General features: G+C 36.2%; 1 protein-coding gene across 1 annotated transcript in view; it reads left to right on the forward strand.

Moving 5' to 3' along the window:
• Positions 1-16,904, forward strand: part of Qki (QKI, KH domain containing RNA binding) — a 106,668-nt gene that overhangs the window by 68,739 nt on the left and 21,025 nt on the right. The window contains 1 exon segment of the mRNA XM_040758183.1: positions 8,170-8,313. Coding sequence (XP_040614117.1) covers positions 8,170-8,313 — 144 coding nt within the window.

Genomic DNA, 16,904 nt, shown 5'->3' on the forward strand with positions numbered 1-16,904 from the left:
AGTCTTTTCCATAGGTCTGGGATAAGGAGAAGTAGGAGGCTCCTGCCTTAGGGTCAGAGTGTCAATAAGCTAGAACTATGCTGGCAAACAGCTGGACCATTTCTGCTAATACTGCTTTTGTGTTTTTTCTGTGGTGATGTTTTTCTGTGCAAACTATTTTCATGTGTCATTTTCCTAAGAAACTTAGACACTTTGGCACATACTGGTAATACAGCACTCAATAGGGTGAGCAGGAAATACAGATCTGTCCAGCAATTAGTAGTTGATAAGAATATATAAAGCTCTTTAATTTTTTTCCTAAATCTGTTACCTCATTGTGATATGTAATCTGGTCATTTGTGAGGAGGAGATAGATACTATCCTGTCACCATGGAATTGTTGTAGCAAATTAAGTACAGTACATCTTTAAGTGTTAGGTTAAAGTTAAAATACATTATTAACATCTTATTAAACACCTTATTGTGGGTCCTTGTTAAGATATTCTCTTAGATATCTGGATAATTTTTAAATTTTGTTTTTTAAATACCAGTCTTTAAAACTCATGCTAAATTACTTGTATCTAGTTAAACTACATTTGATGCCTTCCTGACTTAGTTCATGAAAACTTTTTAGTTTTCCTGTCTTAATTCACATTCTTACTTAGTAAAGGTTAGTATAGCAAAATGGCTACTGCCTTTCATTTGTCTTTCTGCCTTTGAGAAGGAACAACTCCTACAGACCACCCTAAGCAGTAAGCCTAAAAGGGAATCCTGGCTGCTAGATTCAACCCATCCAAGATACCAACCACGTGTTATGAAGCCAGGATACCAAATAGCCTCCCTAACAGAAACTCCCTATGTTTTGGTTAATTTTGTTGTTGACTAAGAAAACAAATTTAAATTTAAGTGATATTAAATGGCAAAAAACAAAACAAAACAAAAAACAACTATTTGTGGAAGATGAAGATCAGTTGGGGCGCTGCATTCCAGTCTCTTAGCTCAAACTTATGTGTTAATATAGACTGCCTTTAGTATTCAGTGTGAGGGAGATTACTAATATAGGTTTTAATCTGAGTATAATTATGACTTAATATGATTTATGTAATCTGGGCATTCTTGTCTTAAATGCAGTGGAACTATACTTGATCAGAAAAATGATTAATAATAATAATTTGGTGGCTAACATTTAATGGCAATTACTATTATAACATAGAACATTTTCTAAAGTTCATGTTTGTACCAGTGAAAAGTCATGAATGTAACATGATTTTTAGATGGCAAGTAATTTTGCATTCTAAAAATGGTTTCTGGGAAATTACAAAATTTTAATATGTAACTAACTCACAAAGGAGGATTCATGAAACTTCTTACCTTGTAAACCTTATAAAACTGGGGGAGGGGCAGTGAGATTTATAACAGTGTTAGCTTATTTTGATGTGACTCTCTATACACCTCCTTATGCTTTTGACACAGGCTTTGCCCACAGCATCATTAAAGAGTGTGTTTTCCAAATGATGCCTTCAAAATTTAAAAGATAAGCATCTGTCAGCTTCTGTGTCGTGATGTTGCAGGAGCACCCACAGGAAATGCAAACTTAGTCGAGAGAAAGGGCAACATGCCACTGTGCTCTGTTGCACTAATTGTGCCACGTTAGTACTCTGCTGGTCAGATCACAGGAAAGTAATACGGTTGTTACCCAAATGTAGATGATGTACCAGAGGAAAAATCTTGGAGTTTTATGGTTTTTGTATAATGTGGTAAATAAGAAATGCACAAAGGATCTTAAGTTGTTTGAGTTTTCAAATTGTGTAAAAAAGGTCTTTTGAAAATACTACGAAGTATGGGTGCTGTGGAGCAACCCTTCTGTACACTGTGAAAATCTGTTGCTCTCATTGTTAATAAAAAGCTGATTGACTGATAGCTAGGCAGGATTTGGGGGAAGAAAGGATACTGAAAAAAAGGGCGGGGTCTGAGGCGTTTAGAGCCAGTTGGAGAAGCAACATGGAAAGTTCATAGAATAGGTAAATGAGCTCAGGGGCAGCACATAGATTAATAGAAATGGGTCAATTTAAGTAGTAAGAGCTGGCTGGAGACAAGCCTAAGCTATTGGCCATGCATTTATAATTAATATTAAGTCTCTGTATGTTTATTTGGGAGCCACTGTTGAGACACAGAAATTCTGCCTACATGTGGGTAGGTGAAATACTAGTGAAGAGTTTTTTAAATATTAGAGAAAGAAAAGACTACTTATACAGCCATTTGAACTGTCCAATATTATCTTTATCTATCGCTATATATTTACCAGATATTATTTCTGTCAAATATTGGGTGAGAAGTATAGAAGCGTGCCCTCATTGTGTTTGTGCCTTCTGCCTCCTGGCTGTGCAATAGAAACTCTACAGAGTTACAAAACATTGTTGCTATAGATAATCCCTGTGGTCTTAGTTGGGAAATCCCTGTGGTCTTAGTTGGGAACCTAGCTATGGATTTTCAGGCAATCACAGATAACTTTTAAGATAAACTTACTGAGACTATTTAACCACGGTCTGATACATTTAAAAAATTATTGATTCTAAAATTTGATACTAAGGCAACAGACTTCAATCAAGAAAAGAATTATAGCATCCCCAATTTTTCTCTGTATTCTACAGAGAGAGAATGCCAGGGTATAAAGGGTACTCAGTACCCCAGTTATCATAAAGTAGTAATAAGTGATGACTGTTCAACACTGTACTAAGCACCATGGAATCAAAACAGTTATGAATTATGCACCCATTTCCTTGCTAGGGCTCCCTAAGTTTAATACCATAGCTTTAAAGAGTATGTTTAAGGCATACTCTTTTAGACTGGATCAGTTTCCTGTAGTTCAGGGTGGCCTTGAACTCACATAGGTCCATCTGCCTCTGTCTCCAGAGTGCTGAGATTAAACTGTGCCACCACTGCCTGACCTCTAAGGCTAACGAGTGGTTTAGCTCTGCACTCTGATCTTCAGGCAAGCTTTATTTGTTAGATAACAAAATATCATTACACTTTCCCTTTTTTTTGTCTAATATAAGAAAAGGTTATAATATAAGCAAAACCATATACAATAACGATGTACAATGTATACATGGAATAAATAAATCAACTATGTTCGGAGAAAACACTCTGTGTCTGTCCTATCTTGATGAGTTCAAAAGGTTTTACCTAACTTTCTATCCTTACTTTCATTACTATTCAAAACTATCTTTTGATACCTCTCAACCTTGTTGTACACTTTAAACCTCTTTAATGAGTTTCCATGCTTCGTCCTGTAAACAGGAAAACGATAACTATTTAGTCTTTAATTCCCTCAGAGCCCCTAAAAGGAAATAATATTAACTGAGTAAGCAGGAAGTGCAAGCAAGGGACTTCCAGAAAATGTGTGAGAAATGACAAAAACAACTGGCTGCCTGGACAGTCACCCAGGGTTCCCCTGCAACGTTGGACATCTATCTTCAGCCTACAGGCCTAGAATATTTGAAAGACATTTCTGCGAAGCAGGATTTCTGAAGGATTGATCTGCCTTGTCTTGGCAAGGTTTGGTAGTAACCCTCATTTGTGCCCTGCTTGGCCAATTACGACAACATACTGTCAGCAGTCGAGGCAAGAGCACTTTCTTGCTCGGTGGTTTACTTTTGCCACAAAGAAAGTAAACTCCATGTGGAGGTGTTTTTTTGTTTGCTTGTTTGTTTGTTTGTTTGTTTTTTTATGCCCATCATCTTCTGTAAAGTAGATTGGTGCTACCAGGGGCAGACATGTCTCATTGCCATATTAAAAAAAAACCAGTTTATTAAAACATCTTAAATGCCATAATTGGTCTATCTCTGAAGTGTTTGAATTCAACCTATCTAAACTATATCTCTTTTTGATCTTGAAAACATAACTAATATGAGAATAAGTTTGTTATAGGTGCCTAATTGCTAACCTGCATTTCCTTATTATCTTAAACAGTTGTTAATAATAACTTTCAAGAATTAGAAATTTGCATTAAATTGTTGAATGAGCTGTATAGGTACAATGCCTTAAACAAGATTAGAAACATGTACACTATGTTTTAATAACAATCTCAAATTTGTATACAGTATTCAAAAGTCTGATCCTGTGTAAAATATTGAAAACTAGTAGTTTTTAGAAATAGATTCAGTGATTAACCTTTTAATCTTAGCTATATCTTTCCTGTTTTCTTTTCAGAGTAGATTCAATAATCTTCCCTTTTATCCTATCATATCTATATCCCCTTACATATGTAACTGAAAATTGTTATGTGTAAGTTTTGATTTTTAAGCTGATGAACAAACTTGTTAGAAACTTTCAGTTCAGTATATACATTTAAAAAACTATTTCCCAAGTTTAAGCCGATGAGCTTTCACCCTAAGAGCACAGAAGTGCGTCTTACTGTGATTTGCCTTACTGCATATACAAACTTTAAAGAATCTTACCAGGGTGGATAGTCAGTTTGCTCTGATGCTTCATGGTACGGAATTCCTTTTTGAAAACAAGTTGTGTAATTAGAGCAGAGTTTTAAACTATAAAACAGGCAGACTCCATACCAAACTAATAAAAACAGTAGTAGTTTCTCAAATGTTTAGAATAGTTTTTTAAATCATAGTTTTAGGCCCCTAGATGTTGAAGTTTCAAAAATAATAGTTTTTTTTTTTTAAAGAAACAGTTGTCCACAGACAGTGGTATTAATGCTACACAAAAAACAAAACAGCAGCATTGGGATTGGGAAGAGTTCTCTGTGTTTTTAAATGGCTGCATTTTTAGCCTTCTCTGAATGCTTGTATCATTACAATTTTATTCATGGTCCTCTCCTTTAAAGAAATGTGTTTCCTGTAGATGTCTGCTTGCCATGTGCCTTTCTTTCCCTGCTTGACACGCTTCTCTTGATACAGGAAATAGCCTCTGTGTGTTCTGGCCAAGGTGTGCTTAGGATTCCACTCAAATATGGTTAGAATAAATAGCAAAGCAGAATTTAAAGGCTCATGAAATGTGTTCTTTTTTTCTGACCTTTCATTAATGGTGTTGCATTAGGACTATCTGCTCAGTTGTTGGACTCATACAGGCAACATCTTCTGGTAGGAACTAGCTGTGAGAGTATAGGGTCCCAAGTGTGCCCTCAATTTGTCCAGTAGCTTGTCATAAGTTGAACAAGCTATGGTTGTCTCAGCCTCCTGATTGGTATGCTGCCAAGAGCTATAGTACTACACTGAAGTAATTTTAGTTTAGAGGAGTACACAAGGTGAGATGCTTATATCACAGACAGTAAGTATTCACTAAAAATTTAGCTGCCATGATTATCTTTATTGTGATTTCAGCTTTACCGAAACTTGAGAGGCTAAGTTACTTGAAATTTATTTCTAGCTGGTGTGGTGGTGTACACCTTTAATCCCACAACTCTGGAGGCAGAGAGAGGTGGGTAGATCTGAGTCTATACCCTGGTCTACAGAGCAATTTTCAGGACAACCAGGGATACACAGAGAAACCCTGTCTCGAATAAAAGAAAAACTTATTTCTGCATTATATATGTAACTTAGAATATAAGCATTGTAAACTATTATGTAGAAGTCATGTCTGTCTTTTTATTTATTTGAAAATAATGTAATGATACTGAATTCTGCTGTTTGCTTTAATTTTCTAGTCATTTCTTTCTCCATTAAATGAAAACTTGGAGCATATTTTTATATAATGGTAGTTATACTGTGTTTGGTATCACTTTGTTATATTTAGAAATATATTTTTTTGTCTTGTGGTTTTGAAAAGACATTGCCACCACAGAGTAGTATATGGTTGGAGTCCTGTGTGATCCAGGCTGGTCTGAACCCTGTGACTCTCTACATCAGCATCAGTGAAAGCTTTTGTTCTTTGTGGGTTTTGTTGTTGTTGTTGTTGTTTTGTGGGCAAAAATTTTTATTTTGAAGTAAACATTAAGGATAGGTGAGGCTTTTTTTCTTAACTTTTAAGCTGACAAGTTTATTAAGACACATTTGCAGAAGTATTTTACAACTCAGAAGATTACCTTGCATTATTGTTCGGTCTTCCTACAAGGCAGATAGTATTTTCTTAAAGTTCTTTGGCTTTTTTATTTTCTGTGGCAAGTTATTGTTTTATTTTTATATTTAGCTTTTCTGAAATGTTTTTAATTGTACTCTTTGCTTTTCCTTCCCTTAGTGTACGTATGCATTACTAGAACATGGTGGTTTTTTTTTAAGTCTTTTTTTGATTACGATTTGTTTTAATTGACTTTTCATATCATATGTGTCCAATTTACAATCTTGAATGACCACCACAACCACTGTGTGTGTGTGCGTGCCCGAGTGCCTTAGTCTCTCTCTACCTTATTCATTCATTTACTTACTACTTCATGTTTTGTCTGCACGAATGTCTGTACACCATGTATGTGCAAGGTCCACAGGGGGTTGGTTTTTCAAGACAGGGTTTCTTTGTATTGTTTTGGAGCCTGTCCTGGAACTCAATCTGTAGACTAGACTGGCCTCGAACTTAGAGATCCACCTGCCTCTGAGTGCTGGGATTAAAGGCATGCACCACCACTACCCATCTTTTAAACTGAAAATATTTCAAGTAGCCACATTAAATTGTTTTCTTGGGTGCTCTTTAGCTTCTTTGATGATGCACTGCCACCATTTTATTCCACATTAATGTTTTCATGGAACTGCTTTTTAATACAGTAACCACCAAAAACCTAGCTCTGTCAATGTGTGTTAAAGACAAGGTGATGTGATCTAATACTGAAACAGATAGGCTCTGGGCTTCTTGTTTGCATAGTGTTTGATTATTGCTATTTTTCCTTGAGATCCATTTAACCTTGACTGTTTTCCTACCAAAGTTACTGACTTATGATAAAATAGAATCCTGTACTTGGTAGACCGTATTTCTGTCTTGATTGTTTATTCTCAGTAATGTGAAAATTAATAAGGAAGCCTGTTTTATCATACCAGTTTGCTTCCTTTGTCTGTAATTGACACGCTAAGAGACTAATGGCCTTCACAGGAAAGGTCTGACAACGGGTATTTTTATTGTTTATCTCTGATAATTTGCTTTAAGTCTGTGTACTAGTCATATTTACACTCACCATTCTTAAATTGTTTTTCAAGTTTAAGAATTTGTACATTCATAAGTTGTCTAAAAGTGTTCGTGGCTGTATGCCCCAATCTTACAAGTAGTTTGAGAAGGCTTTCAGCATCTAAGTATATTTCTCACTTGGTAGTCAGAAGTTATCATAGAGGTGAGACATAGATAATTATCTATGAAACATGTATTTAGGACCTGAAACAATGCAAGAGTAGACTTTATACTTCATTTTTATTTTGTTATTTAAAAATTTGTTTGTATATACAATAAAATATCAAATCTAAACCCCCTCCAGTTTGCCCAGGATACTCAAAACACACGTTGATCTCCAGAGCTCATGTCCATCATTTTTTATTTTTAAAAGTCCCTAAGTTCATGTAGTTTTACCTATATGTGCATGCTATTCACTGAGCATGGGCAGCAGCAGTGACCACTTCCCCAAAGAAGAATGCTGCTCCTTTGCTGAGCAGATCTCAACTGTTCATTTTAAAAGGCCAGTGGAAACACAGTTAAAATAATTACTACTTGAAATACTTAGAGCAAACAGTACTTCTTTTACATGATGGGACCTATTTTGAAATTTTGTAGTATAGACTAGAACCAGTATTATTTAAAGTTTAGTAATGAATGGAGGCATCACTAAATTGGAGAATGAGTTTGAGTCATCACCTTAATTGGCAGCTTGTTGGCTTGTGATACTGATAAGTGATGTTCAACATAATGACTTTGTTTTCTTACAAGTAAAATAGAGAAGTGACATGCTTCTCAAAGTTACTCATTGTAGTTTAGAAATGACACTGCATGTTTCCTCGAGTACTGCCATATGTGTGGTTGTCTTGGTCACTTATGGCTTTAGCTGGATACTTAGTTGCAGTATCGATAGTTATTGAGTTATTGACTGACTAGTCCCATTGCCAGGCTTTGGTTTGGGTTTGGAACATAATTGAAAAACTTTAAGTCATTGTAGTAGAATAATACAAGCATGGCTATAAGCAACTAGCAGCAGATTCATGTTACAGAATACATGTTCTGTCTTTGAAAACAGTTAATGACATTGTGCTTTGTACAATTTTTTAAGGAGGAGCAAAACAGAGGCAAGCCCAATTGGGAGCATCTAAATGAAGATTTACATGTACTGATCACTGTGGAAGATGCTCAGAACAGAGCAGAGATCAAGCTGAGAAGAGCAGCTGAAGAAGTGAAGAAGTTGCTGGTACCTGCAGTAAGTAATTTCATCACTTGGCTTCTTTAACTTCCCCTTTTCAGACTGATTTGAAATTGCTGGGTTAATAAAAAACGGGTTGTTGTGTATTAGTGATTTTATTTAACCATAAAATATGAAAATAGCGCACGATTCATCAAATATATGGTATAAAAGACAGGGATTGCTCAAATTCTTAACCAGGAATCCCTGCTTATTTTTGTGAAGGCAGTGTGATAAGAGAAGCAAACCTAATCAGCCTCCTTCTTAAAAGCCACAGACTTCAATTGTTCTGTTTCAGGAGAAGAATGTAGAGTCAGCAATCTAAGTGTTTCATTTTTTGTATTTTGTTTGTTTGTTTTTGTTGCGCCCCCCCAAAGTTAAGTAAGTAGAACATGTTAGCACAGACTTAGAATCCCAGCACTCCAGAGGCGGAAGAGGCAGGCATATTTCTTGAGTTTGAAACCAGCCTAGTTTACAATAGTGAGCTCCAAGACAGTCAAGGCTAATGTAGAGAGACCCCATTATCTCCCCGCCCTCCCCCAGCAAAAATATTAAGTAATAGTAAATTAGAGGGTGTGGAACTATTATTGTATTGAGAAAGTAGACTTTGTGGCAACTCATTATTTGAATTGCATATATGCTAGGTTCTCTTTGGCTTATTTTTCTTCCCCTGTAGAAAAGTTAATGTGGCATAGTAACACTTTGTTAAAGCAAAGTAAAAACTGTTTTCTTACTGAAAGCTGGGTTTCACTGATTTTGTAGGCATCATTGCAAATGTTTTTTATACTTTACTAGTCTAAGCTAACAAACGCACTTGGGAGTCTTTCACTAGACGTTAGAGGTACATTTGAGACTGGTGTCTTACAAGAAACTATCCAGCTCTCTTTGTTCTTGTGTCACCCTTCATTCCTTTCTGCCCATTTTCCTCCCTCAACTCTTCACTCTTTTATGTTGCTACATACTGTTTCTTTTTAATGGGAAATGAGAAGAAAATGATTTTAAGTGGTTCTCTCCCACCACTGTAGAACCTAGGGTCAACCTCAAGTAAGGCTCACTGGCCAACAAGCAATTGTACACATGACACCCTCCACTCCACCCCTGCCACCTCTGGGTTTCTCTTTGTGACAGCCCTGGCTGTCTTGGAACTCACTTTGTAGACCAGGCTGTTCTTATATTCTCAGCTCTATCTCTCATATTAATAAAGTGGAACTATTCAATTGGCTCTTCCTAACGAAGCTAGGAAAATTGAAGCTGTGTTGTCAATGGAGCCATTTTGTTGCTTACATAATTGAGTTTGAGATTCGCTACTTTTTGTATCTGTTCTTCAGTGTCCTGACAATCCACTTTTTTATTCTTGCAGGGAAAGTATTTAATATAAATTGTGTTGATAGATATATAAGGAACATGGACAGGCAGATTGTTTGTAAATGCAGGTGTTTGTACACTGTTAAATCATGTACTCTTCCTTTTCATTAGTAATTGTATGGTCTTGAAAAGCAGTGAAAAAGGACTTTTTGTGAACATTCTGTTACTAGTTTCATAAACAGAAAAATAATTGGGATGCTATGTATCCGACAATCCAGAGCCACCATTATCCTGAGAACATGTGTTTACTAATGCAGCAAAAAGAAAATTGTATGATAGTTTACACTTTGATTTTTCTAGCCATTCTTTCTGCATTTTCTAATGGGTTTACCCATTAGATTTTTCTAGCCATTCTTTCTGCAATTTACTTTTATATTAAAAGATACTATCTTGAAAAAGAGCATTAGTTTAGAAGGTTATTAGTGATTTAAGAAAAATTCAGCCTCTCTTTTTCTTTGCTTTAGGGTAATAACAATGAAACACTAATGTTAAGACCTTGGGGCATCAAATCTTACGTTTGTAGAATTGTGCTTGGCAGTGGTGGTGTACTCCTTTAATTCCTAAGGGAGACAGAGGCATGCCTCTGAGTTTGAGGCTACCCTGGTCTACAAAGCAAGTTCTAGGACAGCCAGAGCTACACAGAGAAATCCTGTCTCGAAAAATCAAAAAAAAAAAATCATTCGTGTAATTGTTGTTTGTTTAAGCTTACTTGAGTTTGACCTCCGGTTCTACAGTGGTGGGAGAGAACCAGTTCCTGAAAGAAAGTTATCCTCTGACTTTCACATGAGAGCTACGGCATGTGCGTGTCCACACTCTCTCATTCTCCATACAAATACTAGTGAATAGAAATGATTTGTGTCCAGAAATGAAAAACTGGCAGCAAATAAATAAATGAAGCTTTAAGAAAGTTCATATTTTTTGGTAACTCTCCTAGTAAAGGCTTTTAGGATTATTACTGTTACTATTAAATAGGTAACTGATTTTAAATTGTGCTACTTGGTATTACGCTGAAGAAATGAAACTTTAGAATTATAGACCATAGGATAAAAACCACATACCTTTCTTTTGTTGTTTTTGTATTTTCTGGAGTGATGGTTCAGCTGTTAAAGTCTAGGCTCACAACCAAAAATATAAAAGCATATTACTTTTAAAACATGGGTTCTATGCATTGGTTTAACACTGCATAATAATAATCATTTTCTGGTATATTTCTACTTAATGTCTTTTTTATAATGTAAACATTGTATTAAAGGATCTATCTTAATTAAAATTTAATTTTATGTGTATTTTGATGCCTATGTCAAGATAATCAGACTTTTAACTAAGAAAATTGACAATTTGAAACTTTGTCCATAATTGGTCAGTTCTTTGATACTAACCTTGTATAAACTTGTATAGCCAAGAGAAAAATGGTGTTCAAACTGGACCTTTATGCATAGCGATAGTTAAAACTAGCGTGAAATAAAATGAATCATCCATTAGTGGTTTTTTTTTTAAGCCATCACACAAAAAAGTGTGTGATTGCTTATGTCATGAAACACTTTATGCATTTTACTGAATGTCATCTACTAAGAGTGTCATGCCACCGAGACTTGTCCATCACAGGGCCTTTCTTTATACTAGCTCTGGGTGTCTCTAACATGGAGGTGCCTAGTCATTGTAGTAACCCAACTTCATTTCAAGTCAGATGCTTTCCATGTCCTGGAAGGGATGCACAGTGGGAGAAAGGGGGCCTATTCTCAGGGTTTGGCTTTTTTGAGACAGGGTCCCCTGTAGTTCAGCCTAGTCTTGACCTCATATTCATCTGCCTCCACCTCCCAGCTGCTGGGATTCCATGTGCCAATATGCCCTTCTCATTTCTTTGATTTTTCAGTCAACTCTGCTGCATGTTAAAAATGTTATTGGCGATAATTTGCTTTTCTTCTTACCAGTCAGCAAGTAGGAAAAGTTTGCATTCTAACATCTGACTACTATTTCTGATTGAAAAAAAAATCGCCTAACAATTGCATTTGTTGTTTATTATTGATTAATTATAATCACATATTTGTAATATTAAATGAAATGTGGGAAGTTTTCACTTCCAATTTTTTAGGGCTTCTTTTGTGTTGAAAATAGTTTTTTCATAAAATATATTCTGATGTAGTTTCCCTTTCAACTCCTTCAGATCCTCCCCATTTCCCCACCCACTTCAATTTATATTCTTTCTTTCTCTCTCATTGGAAGACAAACAGGCATCTTTTAAAAATGAGATAAAAACAAACAAGAATAGGGCAGAACAAATAAACAAAGGAGCCAGTGAAAAAGCACATGAAATACATACAGACACAGAGATGCACATATTTTCAATGTAGAAGCTCTAGAAAAAACACAAAATCAGAAATCATAATATATAAACAAAAGATCTTAAATATCAAATGCCCAGGCAAAATATTATGAGGAAGTGGGGGGGAGGAAAACACTCCAGAAATACTAGGTTTATTTTGTGTTGCCCATTTGCTGCTGGACATGCAGCCTGCCCTTAAGGGTGGGTTTTGTATACCAATGAGATTCCTTTGGAGAAAACTAATTTTTCCTTTGTAAGTGGTTATCAGTTGGAGATAGCCTCTGAGTTGGAGATGTGGGCTTTGTGTCTTCTTCCCTCAGCACTGACTTAGACCTATGCAGGCTCTGTGCATGGTGCCACAGCCTCTGAATTCATGGGTCAGCCCTGTTGTGTCTAAAAGACCTTGTTTCCTTGGTGTCTGCCATTTCACTCTCTGCTAGAATATTTCCAGCCCCTTTATTAGAGTTCCCTGAACCTAGTCTGGAGGGATTTGATGGAGACATCTCATTTAGGACTGAGTATCCCAAAGGCTCTCACTCTGCAATTGTCCAGTGGCTCTATATTCCCTTCTACTACTGCAGGAGGGAGCTTCTTTGACGCTGACCGAGCAAGACATTGATTTAGATGTATAGCTGAATATCATTAGGAGTCATTTTATTGTTGCATTCTTTTAGCAGAACAGTAGTATTTAGATTTCCCCTAGGTCCATGACCAATCTAGTCTCCGGTTCTTGGCCATCTGAGTAGTGTTGGGCATGGGCTCCATCTCATGGAGTGGGACTTAATTTCAGTCAGATAGTGGTTGTTTACTTCCAAAACCTTTTGCCACTATTGCCCCAGTATATCTTGTAGATTAAATGTCAGATAGAGGGGTGGTGTTTGGTAGCCTCTCTCCCCTGGTAAGAGCAGTGTCCTTTCAATACCATGAACACCAGTCGGTAGAGGTGAAGGCTCTAGGTAAGCACCAGCTTAACTTTTCATGCTGAATGAGTTATATTAGGATGGTAAGCTATAGGATCTTTGTGAAGAGCAAACGATAAACAGCCTTGGCAATACCCTGGTTGTTTGGAAGTTTCCATAGGGCTCCTTTGGCCAGGAACTCAATTAGATATAATTCATGCTGTATTTGATACCTAGTTGTGGCTTTCTCTCCCCCATAATATGTATATATTTTATGAAGTATCTACTGTGATAGGTTTCCATACAAGCCTGCAAATGACTCCTAGTTTTAGCTCTCTCCCCATATTTCCTGCCGTATCCCCCTGCCTCTCCTCTTTATATCACTTCAAATATTTTTTCAGTCTTTTAGCTGTTTAGAAACATTCAAATTGTCACGAACTATCGTCACTCTGCTGTGTTACAAACTGTAGTTTATTGCTCTTAATCTAACTGTAATTGTGTAACTCTTAATAATCCCCCCCCCCACACTCTTCTGTTTCTGTATTCATTATCCCACTCTCTGGATCTGTGAGACCAATAGTTTATGTGAGATATAGCTAATGCAGCTTTTGTTTATGTTAAGTACATTTGTTGAAAACGAAATTTAGAAATTTAACTAAAATTAGTCAAATGACTTTACCCATACTTGAATACTGATGTTAATATTGCCTGTTTATTTTCTAAGTGCATATTTTTGAAGCTAGAGTAGTCATTCTAGTATATTATACCACTAACGGTTCTCTGTTAGTCATTAATAGTGTTATTCATGGTTTTCCCCTGATGAATGCTTTAAATTCCATCATATGTATGGCCATGCTATCAACCATTCTTTATTAAGCATATAAGATTGTTGTTTCCATTTCTTGCTTATTAGTAGTATTGCAGATAATATTTTTGTAAGGCAATATTAGGCTACCTTTCTAAATATTTTAAAATGTTTCCAGAAATAAAATTACCACAATTAAATGTGTGCATTTTTATAACAACACTACATTGAGTATTCACTTTTTTTGCTGTTGTGTATCTTTGTACATTATAGCTTGGTAATCTCACTTGACAAACTTTGATTTGAGGAGCTAAGAATGTGGCCTAATGCTTTCCAACTGTGTGTGTGTAACCCTGAATTCAATCCTCCTTAGAAATAAACAGACATTAAGGAGTGTTACCATTGATTGAGACATTTCATAATAATCTGCATGCTGGATTGGGGACTTAGGAAATGAGAGTTTCAGATGTGCTCATCTGAATAGTTAGTTCATGATAATGTGGTCTCTTCAGTATCTTTTGTATGCTTTTTCTTGTTACCTGTTTGAGTATCAAACTTCTTAATAGACTGTATATGTTCTTTGTAGCAAAGGCATCTGTGTGTGTTAATATGTTTTGAGTTTATGATTACATGTTTGATTTTTACAATTTTAATCAGATTGGCATTTTAAAAAAATTCAGGTGACTCCCTGGTTTATTTCATTATGATTTTCCCCATTATTGAGAAGCAAAAAAGGAAGAGACTGGTCTAGGGTCCTGCTGTTACCTGCTAAAGACTTTCAAGTAGGCCTCAGCTCTTGAAGTAAAGCCATGAGTTATGCATTTTAGACCCACATTGTGGAAGTCAGTAGTTAAGTCTTGCTTCATTTCTATTTTAATTTAATAAGACAGCTGAATTTTCATGAATCAGGTGATGTTAGTTGTTTGAGAGTCAACGTCTGGATTTGAAATCCCACTGCTGTGGCTCTTTCCTGCCTGTTTCCTCACGGATAGAACTCTAGTCACCCCACCTTCACATACACATGGGAAATGTGGAGACTGTAGCTAGCATGTCTTGCTCTGTAAGAGTGTGCTGTGTCTTCTTGACGTTGCTGTTAATCCCTGCCTGTTGTTAGTGTGTGCACCTCTTGTGTACCTTCCCTCTCTCTTTACCCTTGGCCCACTTCCCCCTCAGCTGTCTCAGAGCCCATCACTAGCTCATGTGCCCACTCTAATTGGTTGACTGATGGATTTAGCCAGGCATTGTTTTCTTTTTTAAACAAAAATTTAATGTAAAGGAATTAAAAGCTTGACTGTCCTATCCTCAGGGACAAATAGGATATTTAGTTAATTTGTATATATACAAGAATAACCCTCTTGAAGAACTACTAGGTCAAAGAATACTTTTACATTGAAAAGCACAGTTTATATTTTAATACTTAGCTGATACTAAAATGCACCTAAGTTACCTTCTAGGAAATTTGTACTAGTTTGCGGTCATGGCAATATTATGTGAAAATGCCTGTTTGGCAATCTCAAACCTGGATGTTATGCCAGGTTTTAAATCCACTGTCAATTTCTGTAGAATAAATATGTATAATTTTGCTTTGTTTTGTTTTTTAGCCCTGCTTGGTCTGGAGCTTGTACTCTGAAGTGCTGGGAATTACAGGCTAATGCAGCAATCTTTACTTACTCACTCATTCATTTATTCATCCATTCATCCATTTATTTATTGTCTTTTGAAGTGACACATACACTACTCTTGTTGGGGGGGTATGTTATTTTGCTTATGATATCATTTAAAGATAAAATTTACAGTTAAAGCACAAAGTTGTATTGTTTCTGTTTTGACTTTAGCATCAGTCTTCACTAGAAAGATAAAAAAGGACAACTGTGCTCTTTGTGGAGAGAGCTAAGTCCAGAGTGTGTGGGATGAGGTGTCAAGCACAATATTGTGTTTGAGTTTTTATTATATCTGCTCATTTTAAGGCTCATAAATCTAAACTAATTTTGAAATTTTAAGTGCCTTCAGTTTAATTTTTTTAATTAAAAAATTGTACGTGCATGTAGGTCAAGTGTTCATCTGTTTGCATGGGGACTCAGGTGGTGGAGGTCAGATGTTGGTTTCTATCTTTTTTAACCTTGTTTGAGATGGGGTCTGTTGTTTCGGCTGAGTCTGCTAGGCTTCCTGGAGTGAGTGTGAGGACTCTTGTCTCTTTAGAGGCATACACTATTGTTCTCAGTTTTATGTGGATTTGGGGGTTACAAACTTCTTGGGTCCTCAGACTTGCTCAGTAAATTCTCTACTACCTTCTGGAGCAATATCCAAAACCCACGGAATTTGGATTTCTGTTGTGTTTTGGTTTTAACTTCTGGTTTTGTTTTGTTTTGAGACTGAGTTTTACTGTGTTGCTCTGGCTGGTTTGAAATGTGCTGTCAAGACCGGGCTGTCCCCAGAGGCTCAGAGATCCCTTTGCCTCTACCTCCAGTGCTGGGGTTGAAGGTGTATGCCACCATGATAGGCTTAAATTTGGGTTGTAAAACAACCTTATGAAGTTGATTTCACCTTTTTCCAATTAGCATACAATGAACAGTATACTAATTTTCTCACCAAAATAGCTGTGTAATTAATAAAGGTTTTATGATAGTCATACATTTTCCCTAGAATTAGATTTTTAGAAGGCTTGTTTTCCAGAGAAATAGTGTTTTTATTGCAGATGTTCATTTTGATAATCATTTTACTTTAATCTTTTTGTTTTCTGTTTTAATAGCATTACTAATAGACCATTGCAATAACAGGAATGAGTAGCTTTTTTCATTATATATAATATTTTTATCATACAAGTCCATTCTCATTGTCTTCAGGTATCTACTACAAATACACTCATGTTTAGGGACCCTCAACAGAAACTGTTGATAAGTCTGCCTGCCTCCTTTCTTTGGGACTTGGGCATGCAAGAACTCTCCCAGCCTGAGCTTGGGATCCTCCTACTTGGTCCACCATGGGTTCTGGTATTAAGGACAGAAACCATCCTGCTAGTCTTCTGTGATGCTTCTACTCACTCTGATTGAAACAGTATCCTCCACGTCTTTCGTGTAATTCTCCCAACTAAATTAGTAAAGATAATATATTTTTAAACTGCATCAAAGACTATCATTCACTTTTGCCATTTTACTCAAGTAAAACTTAAACTGTCCCAAGTGTACAGTTCCTCTGAAAGTGGGAGAGGAAGTGAGCT

Source organism: Mesocricetus auratus, unplaced genomic scaffold (assembly GCF_017639785.1).
Source record: "Mesocricetus auratus isolate SY011 unplaced genomic scaffold, BCM_Maur_2.0 Super-Scaffold_100018, whole genome shotgun sequence".
NCBI classification, from domain to species: Eukaryota; Metazoa; Chordata; class Mammalia; order Rodentia; family Cricetidae; genus Mesocricetus; species Mesocricetus auratus.